We start from the raw sequence: 12,853 nt of genomic DNA, 5'->3' as shown, positions 1-12,853 counted from the left end.
CTCAAGCAACATTGACACTGTCCAAGAGAACATTTGCTCAACAGACACACACACACCTTTAAAACCATATAGTTTGATAAAGTGTAAAGATCAATTTCTGTAACATATGACACTATTAAAAAACATTTTGAGCAATTTCAACATCTCTATTTTCACAAAATAATGATTTATACTCTACTGGCCATTTTTGTAAGACAACACTTTTTGGTTTCTAGATAGAGGCTGTAAAGTCAACTGACAGCTCTTTCAAGAACTCAGTTACAATGTGTGCTTCAACAGCTGCACTTCTTATGCCATTGCTTTTGTGTTTTCAGTGGCCACCAGGGGCAGTATCCTGTACTTCCTGATCACAGAGATGAGTATGGTGAACGTCATGTATCAGACATCTTTGAGACAGTTCTTGGGACTTTTTGACCTTTCTCTGGCTCGGTGAGATTACTCATTTGCTGCTCTCACTAATTAATTGTTTTGCTGTAGTTCCGGATGTGGAGAGGTTGTCAACTAAACCGAGGTTCGGTTGTTTGATCCCTGGCAGTTGTAAACTACATGTCGAAATGTTGTTGGGCAAGATACTGAACCCCAGATTGCTCCTGATGCACATGCCATAGTTATGTGAGTGTGAGTTGAATGTGTATGGCTACAGGTGGATCCTTGTGTGGTGCCACTATGTGAATGCTGGTTTTTGTTGTGAAGCGTTTCGAATGGTCACGAAGACTATAAAAGTGCTGTATATATGAAGGCGTCTGACTTCTTTCCATTAATTACAAACAAATTTAATATTATCCTCTTCGTTAAGTCTTTGTAACAATAAATTGCTTTGCTTCCTACATTTTAAAGGAGAATGCCTTTGCGTTTACAGGGTTTATTTTCTAGTTTGTGAATATCTACATGCATAAAAGTTCTGATTGCAACATTTTGCTGTGGAGAAGGTGATTATTTTACTATCTCTGTCGCATAAGTAGAGGTTGGTGGCTTAAAATCTATGAGATAATGTAAGGAGAAGATCAGTGACTTCATTCGTATCTTTGAATACCAAACAACACTAAACAACAAGTCCAAATCAATAAATATGCTGATGCTACAAAGACTGCCTGAAGCATCACCAAAGAGTGTTATCATCAAATCTCTTTCATATCGTGAATATTGTTTTGAATTACATGCAGAAAGGTAGTTATTGTTCCAGGGTAATTGGATTGAATTTCTTCAAATTTAACAGGTTCACATTTTCACTGCATATGAATCAGGTTATCCTTGAATTTCTGTTTTCTAATGATCTCCTTGATCCAATGATCCTTCCTGTCAAAATATATCATATTAACTATTGCTCCTTACTTTATTTTTGTTTTTTAGTTTGTAATTGTCTACAGTGCATATTTAAAATATGTATGTAGCAGGATGGACATAAGTATTGTTGTCTTGACGCCTCTTCTGTAGATCCAGCTGAAATACTAAAGGGAAATACACATTATGTTAAAGATAAGAGATAAGATATATACTTTATAATCCCCAAGGGGAAATTAGTTCTCTGCATTTAACCCATCCTTAGTTATTAAGGAGCAGTGGGCTGCAGTGATGCGCCCAGGAAGCAACTGGGGGTTCAGTGCCTTGCTCAAGGACACTTCGACTTGCAACTAATGGGGAGAGCCTGGATCGAACCGACAACCTTGGGGTTGCAGGACGACCCCCTTACCCCACTGAGCTACAGCCGCCCAAACAGTAAATGTACTTGTATAGCGCTTTCTCCTCGTCCGACCTTTTAAAGTGCTTTGACCCTACATGTTGAAGGTCGAAGCTGCAGAGAGATTATTGATACGACTCAACACTGATAATTTCACTGGTTTTGTTTTTGAAAATGTGTTTGCTGTTCATGCATAGTGCAAAGTGTTTGGAGTGCCCGAGGCAAACATAAACACAGCGAGCGGCATTATCCATTTAACCAGCTACCCATTGATTTGCTAGTTTGAATAATTTTTCATCTGACTCGGGGGTCGGCAACCCGTGGCTCCGGAGCCGCTTTGTTGCGGCTCCCTGAGGCTTTGACAAAAATAAATGATCATATTTTTTGCACAGCGGACAATCTTTCAGTTTGAGGTGATACTGTGTCTCTGAAAATAAAAACCACAGACATCAGCATCAACCATTAGGTTAACCAGTCGGTCCATGATGTGATCTGTAGTCTGTATTTGATTTGTTAGATTAAAACCCTGTGACATTATAGCAGGAACTCGAAGGGGTCAACAGGCCAAAGACACTAAACATGTGGTATCTTTTGTGCTATTTTCTGAATCAGGTCCTCCAGAAGCCCCATCACTAGCAAACGCATCGCCAACATCATAGAGTGTATGACCTTTGAGGTGTATAAGTCTGCAGCACGGGGCCTGTACGAAGAGCATAAGTTCCTCTTCACTTTGCTGCTGACGCTGAAGATCGACATGCAGAGCAACGCGGTCAAACACGAGGAGTTTCTCACTCTCATTAAAGGTAAGAGGAACAGGTAAACAATTTGAAGATATTGTTTCTTGTTGGGTAGCTGAAAACCTGAATTCATTCTTAAAGTTTGGTATTTTGGAGGCTTGCATGTGCAGGAAGATCCAACCGTGGAAACACAGGAACTGACTTCTGAGCTTCATTGCGTTCATAAACTTATTTGTTTTAAAGTCAAACCTGGGGAAAACATGGGTATGATTTGAGCCAAAGAAAGACTGTGCATACACATAGCAGATACCAACCCCCACTGAGACTGCATTCCAGTGGCTGGCCGTCCGGGCCTTCTAAGCCTTCTCTGAAGGCCTAAACATAATTACAAAGTTAAAGCTATTTTATCATTTAAAAAAAGCTGTGCTTCCATCCCGCAGCATTGCTTCCAGTCCAATTTATTTTAACGGGAGCTTTTATCCAATCAGATTTCACCTCCACAGTCTCTATGGAATAAGATCAGCTCATCTCAGGCCTTCACACAGGCCAAGACAAGTAGAGCCTGCTTGAAGTACATGGGGACCTGATCGTTGATTGACATAATCTTCAACCAATTATATCGTTAGTTTGACATACTGGGTGTATTTTTTGAGGTCTTCTGGAAGCCCATGAAAGTACGTCAGATTAACCTGCGCTGTGATTGGTTAGTGCGCCCGCATGCAGTTCAACTGAGCGGAGAAGGAGATAGATTAGCGGAGGTCAAGAAGTCACCTCAGTTTAAGTTTTTTGCTTTTAACTTTTAATGGCGGAAGGAAGAGAAGCGGACTTGGTGGCAGATTTAATCTTGAAGGTGGTGTGGACGACAAGCATTGTCCATTAATGACGCAGCATCCCGTTATGCGCATATTTCTGTATCTGCACTCTGCAGTTATGGATTTGTAGGTGTTGCGCTTCATGTAACATTTTTATTTCATTTGTTGCAGTGTTATGTGAATACGACTAACAACCCACAACTCCTCTCTTTCTGTCTCCTCCTTCACAATAAAAGCCCCACACCAGTACACTGATGAACTAATATCTTATATTAGGTTGTTCAGCCTACAACTAAGACGGCATTGAAGGCCTAGGTAGAAAATGCACGGCCCGCCACTGCTGCATTCACATCTCACCATCCAAAGAACAGCTACAAGCGTAGTTGTACAGTTACAGTATGACTCACCTCAAAACGTCAGGCTGATACTGCCATCCGCTTTATGTTTTTTTTTCTTTTTCTCATTAATTATGTAATAAGCGAAGACAGATTTTCTTTTACAAAGCTCCACAATTCAAACATATTAGTATTGTAACAATTCACTGAATCAGAAATATGGAGTGCTCCTCACCGAAGGGATAGAAGCTAGTATCTGGCCAGAACAGACATCGACTTGGTATGACTTTTGGATATTCCTGTTTGTGTGTTTGTTTTTATGTGGTTTCCAGGTGGTGCATCTTTGGACCTGAAGGCCTGCCCTCAGAAACCAGCTAAATGGATCCTTGACATGACCTGGCTCAACCTGGTAGAGCTCAGCAAACTGTGGCAGTTCTCTGATATACTGGATCAGGTATACACACATGATCAATTTACGTATGCCCAGACAGGTGTATGATACCTTCCTTTATCTGAGAGAGTTTTCATGCATAAACGGTGCTCATCTGTCATCGGTTTCTCACAGATTCAGCAGTGGTCTCAAGGTGCTTATTACATTTTTTTTCACTGCTCTCCTTTGCTCTAGTAAGCACATCAATATCAGTCTCATCATGTCTTGCGTCATCCCCCACCCCCCCACACACACACACATACACACACACATGCATATACACACACTTACGTACCACAAAGGACTGTCACTCACACACCCTTATGGGTGACTGACAGCCTGGTGGCTCCCAAAGAGGTAAAAGCTCAGTGCTCTGTGAAATGAGCTTAGTTTGGAAAAAGTACCAGTCAATTACTTTTGGCTGATCACGCACACACACACACACACGCACGCATGCATGCACACACACGCATGCACACACACACACACACATACACACACACAGACACACATATTCTTTCACATGCATAAATGCACTGCATTTTTGTGCAGACAAAACAATCTAAGCCTTTGACTCGGTCTTCACACACAAACAAATCAGTATGTCACACAAACATCATATGTAGGCAGCCATTTTAGCCTCAAGAAGTTCATTCAAATCCCGGGACTGGCTCAGGCATTTGTGTGGGACATAAACTCTCTCTTCTCAACTAACACACTGAACCCCTGAAACAAATTGGAGCTGTTTAGTGGCTAATAAACAAAGAGAAGCAGCTGTCAGTTGTAAAATCGTCTCAGAATATAAAGCAGGGTTGCTTCACTTTCCTCAACAAATACTCAGAAAAGAAAACTTACTCAAACTGTCCCACAGAGAGATAGGACAACAATTACATTATTGATAAGAAACTGTCAGTCTTTTTTCGAACATGATTTCTTAAACATCATCTAAATAGGAAACCTATTCTATTTGATAAAGCACTATATTTCTGTTTAAGAAACCTGATTTTTTTGTCGGTGTATCTGATTTTATTGGGTTTTAGATGTCAGAAAGAGAAGATGTTGTTGTGACATCATCAGAGAGCTGAAAGGAAACAATATTTGGAAAGGTGTGTCCTTAAATTTAAAATACAAACTATCTTAGACGAACAGAAAAATGGAAATCAATAAGGACAATAAATTGGTTCCACATCTAAACATTAGATTGGTAAAATCCAAACCCATACACAGGGATACATCTGAGAACTGACCAGCTCCATGTAAATATCTGTTATACAACTCCCAGGTTTGTGTGGTGCATGTACTGTAAACACAATGTCTGATTTCCTGCTTTCACCTAATTTCTCCCAGTTACCTGGTATCCTCCGTGCATGTTAATACAGTGATTAGCAAAGCATTTGATGTCAAAGTATATTTGCATATGTTGCGCTGTCAAGCATTAATATCACTTCGTGAAAGCACATGGTGCTGAAAAGGGTTCAATACAAACTGTATCTCAGGCGATTTATGCCTAGCTCGGTGTGACGAGCTCATGTTTATAATCATCTGTGGTACATGATGTGTTTGTTTTGAAATGATCATGCATATGATGAGATATGACATATTCTGTATGTCAGTGCATCTCCACAGAAGTCAAGTATATTGTTGGTTAATCACGATAAATACTGGTTGCTTTAGGCTATGACATTTTTATTTGCAGGCTCGGTTTCCTTGTTGTTTCCATTTCTAGAGAAGAAGGGACACAACATACTTTTAATCAGTAATCACTGATGCAGTGTAGTTACAGAAAGGTGCAGAAAGCTACATGCTCATAGTGGTCATTAGACAATTTGGACAATTTGTGGTGTGCATCTAGGAGACTGCATCGTGAGTGCACTTCAATATTAAACAGAAACGTAGATGAATGGAATGATGACCAGCAGAAAGGACCCGTCTGTGCGTCCCTGTGTCACAGCGGTTTACACACTTCTTTCAGATAAGTCGTAACGAGAAACCGTGGAAGTCATGGTTCGATAAGGAGGCCCCGGAGGAAGAGGTGGTACCGAACTCCTACGACCAGGCTCTCGATTGTTTTAGACGCCTGCTCCTCATACGCTGCTGGTGTCCAGACAGGACCATCGCACAGGTTAGAAAAGACTTGTCTGTGTTCCAATGTCCAAAATACAATCTGTGATCTGTGGGTGGTGAAAAGCCAATTCCAATAGTTATTTGCATAAAAAGTGGAATAGCAACAGTATGCACAGGGGTGCACATAACTCTTACTCAGGTGAGTACCGGGAGATGGTGTTTGGTACTCACTCCATATGTAGCGGGGGGGGGGTGCAAGTGACTTTTTTTTATCCGTCCCGATGTGCGCGGAGAGCCGAGAAGTGTTAACGCGACACGTAGAGACAGAATGACATGCTGTTGTGTAGAGACGATCAATAACAGATACGCAAAGGCGCGAAGTAACACAAGTGGCATTACGCATTGTTGATTATCTTCGCGCATGCGTACCTGCGTACCAGTTAGATTTGGCTCTCGACGGAGGCGGTCGCACTTTTCTCCCCCTCTCCTCCCCATGACCTTCCCCTCCCTGCTTGGCTCTCTCGTCATGTCTTGTCTGTCTCTACTTGTGAGGACTCTCTCTCTCATCGCCTTCTTGAAAAAAAACCATGGGCGTAATCAACTGGTCCTAAACGCACTGACACCATCTTCTCTCGACGAAGGGTTCGGGTCGGGAACTGCCCCTGTCCCACGGGATGAATTGGATGTGGATGACGGTGGGCGCGCAGGCGGGCGTGTCGGTCTTGTGCCACACCACTCTCCGGAGGCGTAGAAGACATCTACAACTTTGATTACAGGATTTCTGCTGTTTGGATTTGGCGCTGCCCTGGTTTATCGGAAAATTAAGGAAACGGTGACAGCAGAAAAGGCTGCCCGACATGATGAGACGCGTTGGGCAGAGTTGTTGGCACTCAGACTTTGGCATTAAACCGTCAGAATGACAACATCGCTCTGCAAATGAAATTGGATCGATTTGAAATCCTATTGCAAGCGGGAGGAACGTGGAAGAATAGTGAAAACTGAATTGCAGCTACTGGAAGACCAAACAATCCCAATCTTATCTACTGGCTCCCTCTACCAGGACGGGCCCAAGGCCGTGACTGGAATAACAACTCCCGAAGATCACTGAAGCGAGACTCTCTCATTCCCATTCCTTCCCCTATCCACAGACACCTGTGGTTGTTTTTTCAAGGCCATCTCCATAACGACCATCTTGTGGCCTGAGAACTTTGTCTGTTGTGGACTGGGGAGACGATACACGGGCCATTCACACGAACTTAACAAACTGAAATGCACCGCCTGCCCCCCCTTCCCCTCCCTACCCCCCCCCCCACGCTTCTGCTTTGCCCCCCAGGGTGACAGGGGGGGGTCTCTGTCCGCGCGTGACGGCGATGGACGGGCTGGCTGCTTGTCGGTGCTGGTTACCTTCTAATCTTTGGATTACCTCCCTCCCCTTCCTACTCGTTGCAAGTCATGTCTAAGATGTATGTGCTTATGTGCAATGGTGTTTTGTTTCTCCTGCTCCTACACTGCCTCTCTAGGGGCATAGTTTGGGGTGGCTCTTCCCTCATGTTATGCTGTCATCTTTTCACACTTTCCTAGATGGCGCGCATGGCAGCGGCTCGGTGTCTTGGTGCGCGATTCTTGCACCTTCCGCCAAAAAAAGTTCCTCGTTTGTTTGTGTTTTTTTAATATGAACATTCTTTGGCAATAAACCTGTTTCTGATTCTTTCTGATTTCTGGGTTATGTGCACCCCTGAGTATGCAGTCATACTGTAACTTAAGTTCAAATGAATAAATAGCAATGAAACAAACACAGCAACATAATCGTAAGAAATAGATGGGTGAGGGCTGGGAAAGAGATTAATGAAAGTGGCTTTATTAAAGAGTAGAGTGGAAATATTTTAATATACAGTCATATCTCCCTTTGCCAAGTCTTTGCTTGAAGTGGAATACATTTAGTGAAACGGATTTCTCTCTGAAGATTACTGAGCCTAAATATCTACAATGGCTAATGGACATTCACTTCTGACTGAGGAGTAGTTTGTTGCTCCATTGCAGATGAGCCTGGAGAGTAATTCATTTTTTTGCACGCACAAAAAGTCCAGCAGTTGCTTACTGAAAAACAGTTTTCAAAAAAATCCTTTTAACTATTCCATCAGTTCCAGACCTTTCAGACAGTGAATATACTTTTTGTTTTCTTGGCCTGCATTACTAAATCTAGTCAGAAAATATGTTTATTTTGTGTCACCACTTTCCCTTTCTCCTTTAGGCCCGTAAATACATAATGGACGCAATGGGGGAGAAGTACACTGAAGGGGTGATTCTTGACTTGGAGAAGACATGGGAGGAATCAGACCCGAGAACTCCTCTCATCTGCTTCCTGTCAATGGGCTCTGATCCAACCGACTCCATCATTGCGCTGGGGAAGAGGCTAAAGATTGAGACCCGATATGTCTCCATGGGGCAAGGGCAAGAGGTCCATGCTCGCAAGCTTCTGCAGCAGACTATGGCTAATGTGAGTCAGTGGTGGGAGCTTACTACTACTTTTGAATCATTCAATGTAGCACAAGAACAATAGTTTAAGGCGATATATTGACTCAATGTTTCTGAATTATGTGTTTCTGGATTGCTCTAAAGCTCTCGGTTCCTTAGACAGACCAACACTTGGTTGCTGAACATCTTGACTACATTATTGACTACATTGCCTTTGCCTTGTATTATAAATGTAATATACACTATGGAATATGGAACATAACCGTTACTCTTATTTTTCTGTCCCCAGGGGGGCTGGGCCTTACTCCAGAACTGCCACCTGGGACTGGACTTCATGGACGAGCTGATGGACACGGTGACAGAGACCGAAATTGTGCATGACTGCTTCCGCCTCTGGATCACCACAGAGGTCCACAGACACTTCCCCATCACCCTTCTACAGATGTCAATTAAGTTCACCAACGAACCACCACAGGGCCTCAAGGCGGGGCTTAAGAGGACCTATGGAGGTGGGGCCAGTTTGATTAAGTTTAATTCAGCCTGAAGTAAAACACAATAATCAAAGGTCCAGAATTCTTAATCTATAACATTACTGAGCAAGGTGAGGGTGCTGAGGCTGTATTACGAATGGACATGCACACCCTGTCCTGAATCAATACAATGGTCCAGTCTGAAAATGTTTCTATACATCAATACGGAGTAAATAAAGAAAGATGTCAACAGATTGATTACAGGAGAATCGAACATGTGTGTGTGTGTATAAGGTAGAAGAAGCATTCAGAATAGGGTTTCCTGTTATTCCTGTAGATGTATCAACTCATATGCGGATGCACATACATGAACACATATACATACATATATATATATATATATATATATATATATATATATACAATAACTAAAGGGATGTAAACGTATCCTCGGGCAAAGTCAGCAGGAGAAAGATGATAAGCAACTGGTGCTTAATTCAGTGTATTTTACACACTTGTCTTCAGCTCTTCAATCCTAACTACAATTCAAAAATGCATTTCTTCATCAGATAAGGAGAGCTCACACTTTCTGCGGACATTCAGACTATTTTTCTTATGTTCCTTCAAAGCAGCGCTTATTTAGTTTCTACCTTTTAAATGTTACAATTCCCAAATAATGTAAGACTGAACCCCGGTTTGGGAGAAAACGATCCTCACACCTTATTAGGTGGATATCACAGAGATACGTTTTAGCAATTAATATGTAGATTTAGATAATAATTAATGCTGATAGTTTCTATTCATTATTTTTGAGTTTGGAATTTCAGCTGGGGTTTTAATTCCCTTCACCACGCTGTTATCCTTCTGAGGCCGGCAAGATCTCACAAACTTCATTAGAGCTCAGGAAAGCCAAAGGGACATTGCCTGTCAGATCTCCCAAAAGAGATATGCCAGCTTGCATTATTCAGTTAAAAGTGTGCACGTGGTGCACTATTCGTGTCATATCTGGAGTTACAGACATTGCTAAATCATAAAATGTTTGAACAAATTAAATAAAAATACAAATGCATTTTAAAAACTCTCCATCTTCAAGCAAGTTTGTTGTCTTAACATCACTTTTTACTCAGTCTTTAACAGGAGAATGCACTGGTATTATTTGCTCGTGTATACAGTATATGACTTCCTCATCTGCTATACTGGAGTAGTCACACTTTCTGTACCTGGGAGATCAAAATGCTGATAGAACAATGATTTTCTGTAGCTTGCACTCTGCTAATGTGTTTATCCACGTTTCCCTCAACAGGTATAAACCAGGACCTTTTGGATGTCAGTAACATGGTGCAGTGGAAGCCAATGCTGTACGGAGTGGCATTCCTCCACAGCACAGTACAGGAGAGGAGAAAGTATGGGCCTCTGGGATGGAATATCCCCTACGAGTTCAACCAGGCCGACTTCAATGCCACTGTCCAGTTTGTTCAGAACCACCTTGATGACGTGGACATTAAAAAGGTAGGAGATCTAAAGTGCTTAGCAAACTACAGTAAACACCTCCAGGTGAACACACGCATCTTTAACAATCGCCAACCGTGTTAAGATTCAGGAGAAATAGTTTGAAAAGCTCTTTACTGGTGACAGGTATGCAGCAGCTTGTGTATATATGTACTTTTGATAAATAAATCACTTAATGTACTACAGTAAATAAGCAAATAGTCTGATATACAGCAGTTATGGGCTTCAGTAAACGTATGCACCTCAACTACAAAATCAAGAGCCCTCACCATGTCTATACTGACAGAAGAATACATTATTATGTATTTGAGAAGCCTGCAATGTGATCACAGTTTCTGTCGTACACAAAAGTGATCTCTTCTCTTGATCGACGTTGTCATCTGAAATGAAATAAATAGTTTTTAGGAATTAGCAGAAAAGTGTAACATCCATCTTTCATGAACATGCCAAATATAAATAATAATCACACTTTTAAAGGTGTGCATGACAAGAGAGAGTATAGTCTATCTTGTCCACAGTATTTCAAGTGTCCTCACAGTACACTGCAAAAATCAACTTACGCATTCATTCAACTGTAATCATTACAAAAAGTGTATTTGCCGTCATCTTATCATATCTTATATTATCTGCTCAGGGTGTGTCGTGGACCACAGTGCGATACATGATCGGAGAGATTCAATACGGTGGCCGTGTGACCGATGACTATGACAAGCGCCTCCTCAACACCTTCGCCAAGGTGTGGTTCAGTGAGGACATGTTTGTACCTGCCTTCAACTTCTACAGAGGCTACAGCATCCCAAAATGCTCCAATGTGGACCAGTATCTGACATACATTCAGGTAAATCACGAGAGGACTGCAAATAGTTGGATCCGACTTCTACAAATGATACAACAGATTTAAAGACATTTGGGTATTTCTACATTTTTGTTACATTTCTGCACCTGTCTTATGATGTTGCTGGGTTTTCAGCTTTTTTTTAAAAACATTGAATATGTTTCAGCAGGACTGTACTCCAGATCTAGGCTTTCTAGATTTTTAGATAAAATGCAAGTATGCTCCTTTTACTACAGATTATGTATGATTTATTAGTGTGTGTGTGTTTGTGTACGAGTGTATGTGTGTGTGCCTGGGGGCAGTTCATGGGCTAGTTTCATTAATGTACATTTCATTATGATGGATGCTCAGGGCTGCCAGGCTCAGCAAGCTTTAGTCCTCTGCACCCCCTTTCAAATAGAGAATGACAAACACAGCCTTGGAGAACACACACACACACATACACACACAAATGCACACAGGCACAACATTCAAACACACATACCACAGTGTTTCCCCTAGGTTTACAGCTTCAGGGGGGCGGGACTAGTGCCGCTGCTAGCCATGTTGGTGCCCTAAGCTTAACTCCTTAACGATGCCCCCCCTGAGATAGGAAAGGGACCCACGGCGTTGTCGACGGGGGGGACGGGGACGGTGGGGTGCTAGTGAGAGTGTGCTCACCTGTCTGCGCGCATCAGGGCAGAGCTCCGATGCGCGAGCCGAGAAGTGTTGACGGGGGGGGGGGGGACTTCAATAGTAAGTAGACGAAAATTACAGGGTGGCGGGCGGAGATTTCAGGGTGGCGAGCCACCAACCTGTTATAATGGTAGGGGAAACACTGTACCATATACACACAAATACACACGTTGACACTTTGTCTACATATGATGGGAATGTTTGAGGGACAAACTGGACAATGACAACATGCATCACAATTTTTGGGGGAATTCCCCAATTCAAACTCCCAATTACCAAAGAAATTAAAACAAAACTCATCTGATGGTATCTAAGAAAAACTGTCAGTCAACAAGATGTAAAACAGTGTTTGAAAAAACATGCCCAGATGAAACTCTACTTTCCGTGGGCTAATTGCCGTTTCACGCTATTGCACCATTCTTGGTGTGTTGAAGGTGTAAAGTAAGTTTGTTTTCATAGTTTCAGAAGAAACCTCATTAGTCCTACTGCAGTATCCTATGGTCCATCTACTTGTCATCTTTCAGAGAGACATGAATGGCAGGAAGTCTTTGGAGCATTTAAAATAATCCTGTTTCTTCTCACTTTTTAGTCACTTTCTAAGGTCCTTTGCAGATTAACGTTGGGCCCTTATTTGAATTTTAAAAGTAGATTTTACCCCAATTATAGTGTCATGGATATATTTAAGTGAGACCATACTTTTCACATTGTCCATGTTATTATGCTATGAAACCAGCAGCACATTGGTATTGACTGCTCCAGAGTCACTAGGTGCACTTATCTCCTCAGGAGAGAAACACTTTACCATCGTGTTGAGTTGTTTGCTGCTTTCTATA

General features: G+C 42.0%; 1 protein-coding gene across 5 annotated transcripts in view; it reads left to right on the top strand.

Moving 5' to 3' along the window:
- dnah5 (dynein, axonemal, heavy chain 5) overlaps nt 1-12,853 on the top strand; it is a 91,483-nt gene that overhangs the window by 71,119 nt on the left and 7,511 nt on the right. For 2 of the 5 annotated variants that reach the window (XM_056443719.1, XM_056443718.1), the window contains exons 74-81: nt 315-429; nt 2,291-2,481; nt 3,895-4,016; nt 5,965-6,114; nt 8,308-8,553; nt 8,821-9,040; nt 10,305-10,510; nt 11,145-11,348. In XM_056443719.1, coding sequence (XP_056299694.1) covers nt 315-429; nt 2,291-2,481; nt 3,895-4,016; nt 5,965-6,114; nt 8,308-8,553; nt 8,821-9,040; nt 10,305-10,510; nt 11,145-11,348 — 1,454 coding nt within the window. Of the gene's footprint in view, nt 1-314; nt 430-2,290; nt 2,482-3,894; nt 4,017-4,127; nt 4,147-5,943; nt 6,115-8,307; nt 8,554-8,820; nt 9,041-10,304; nt 10,511-11,144; nt 11,349-12,853 lie in introns of those variants that run through there. The other 3 variants (XM_056443721.1, XM_056443720.1, XM_056443722.1) reach the window with 3 other exon arrangements.

The sequence above is a fragment of the Pseudoliparis swirei genome, chromosome 22, assembly GCF_029220125.1.
Source record: "Pseudoliparis swirei isolate HS2019 ecotype Mariana Trench chromosome 22, NWPU_hadal_v1, whole genome shotgun sequence".
Classification (NCBI taxonomy): Eukaryota; Metazoa; Chordata; class Actinopteri; order Perciformes; family Liparidae; genus Pseudoliparis; species Pseudoliparis swirei.
The sequence above is the reverse complement of the archived record's forward strand: the minus strand, read 5'-3'. Positions and strand labels throughout refer to the sequence as shown.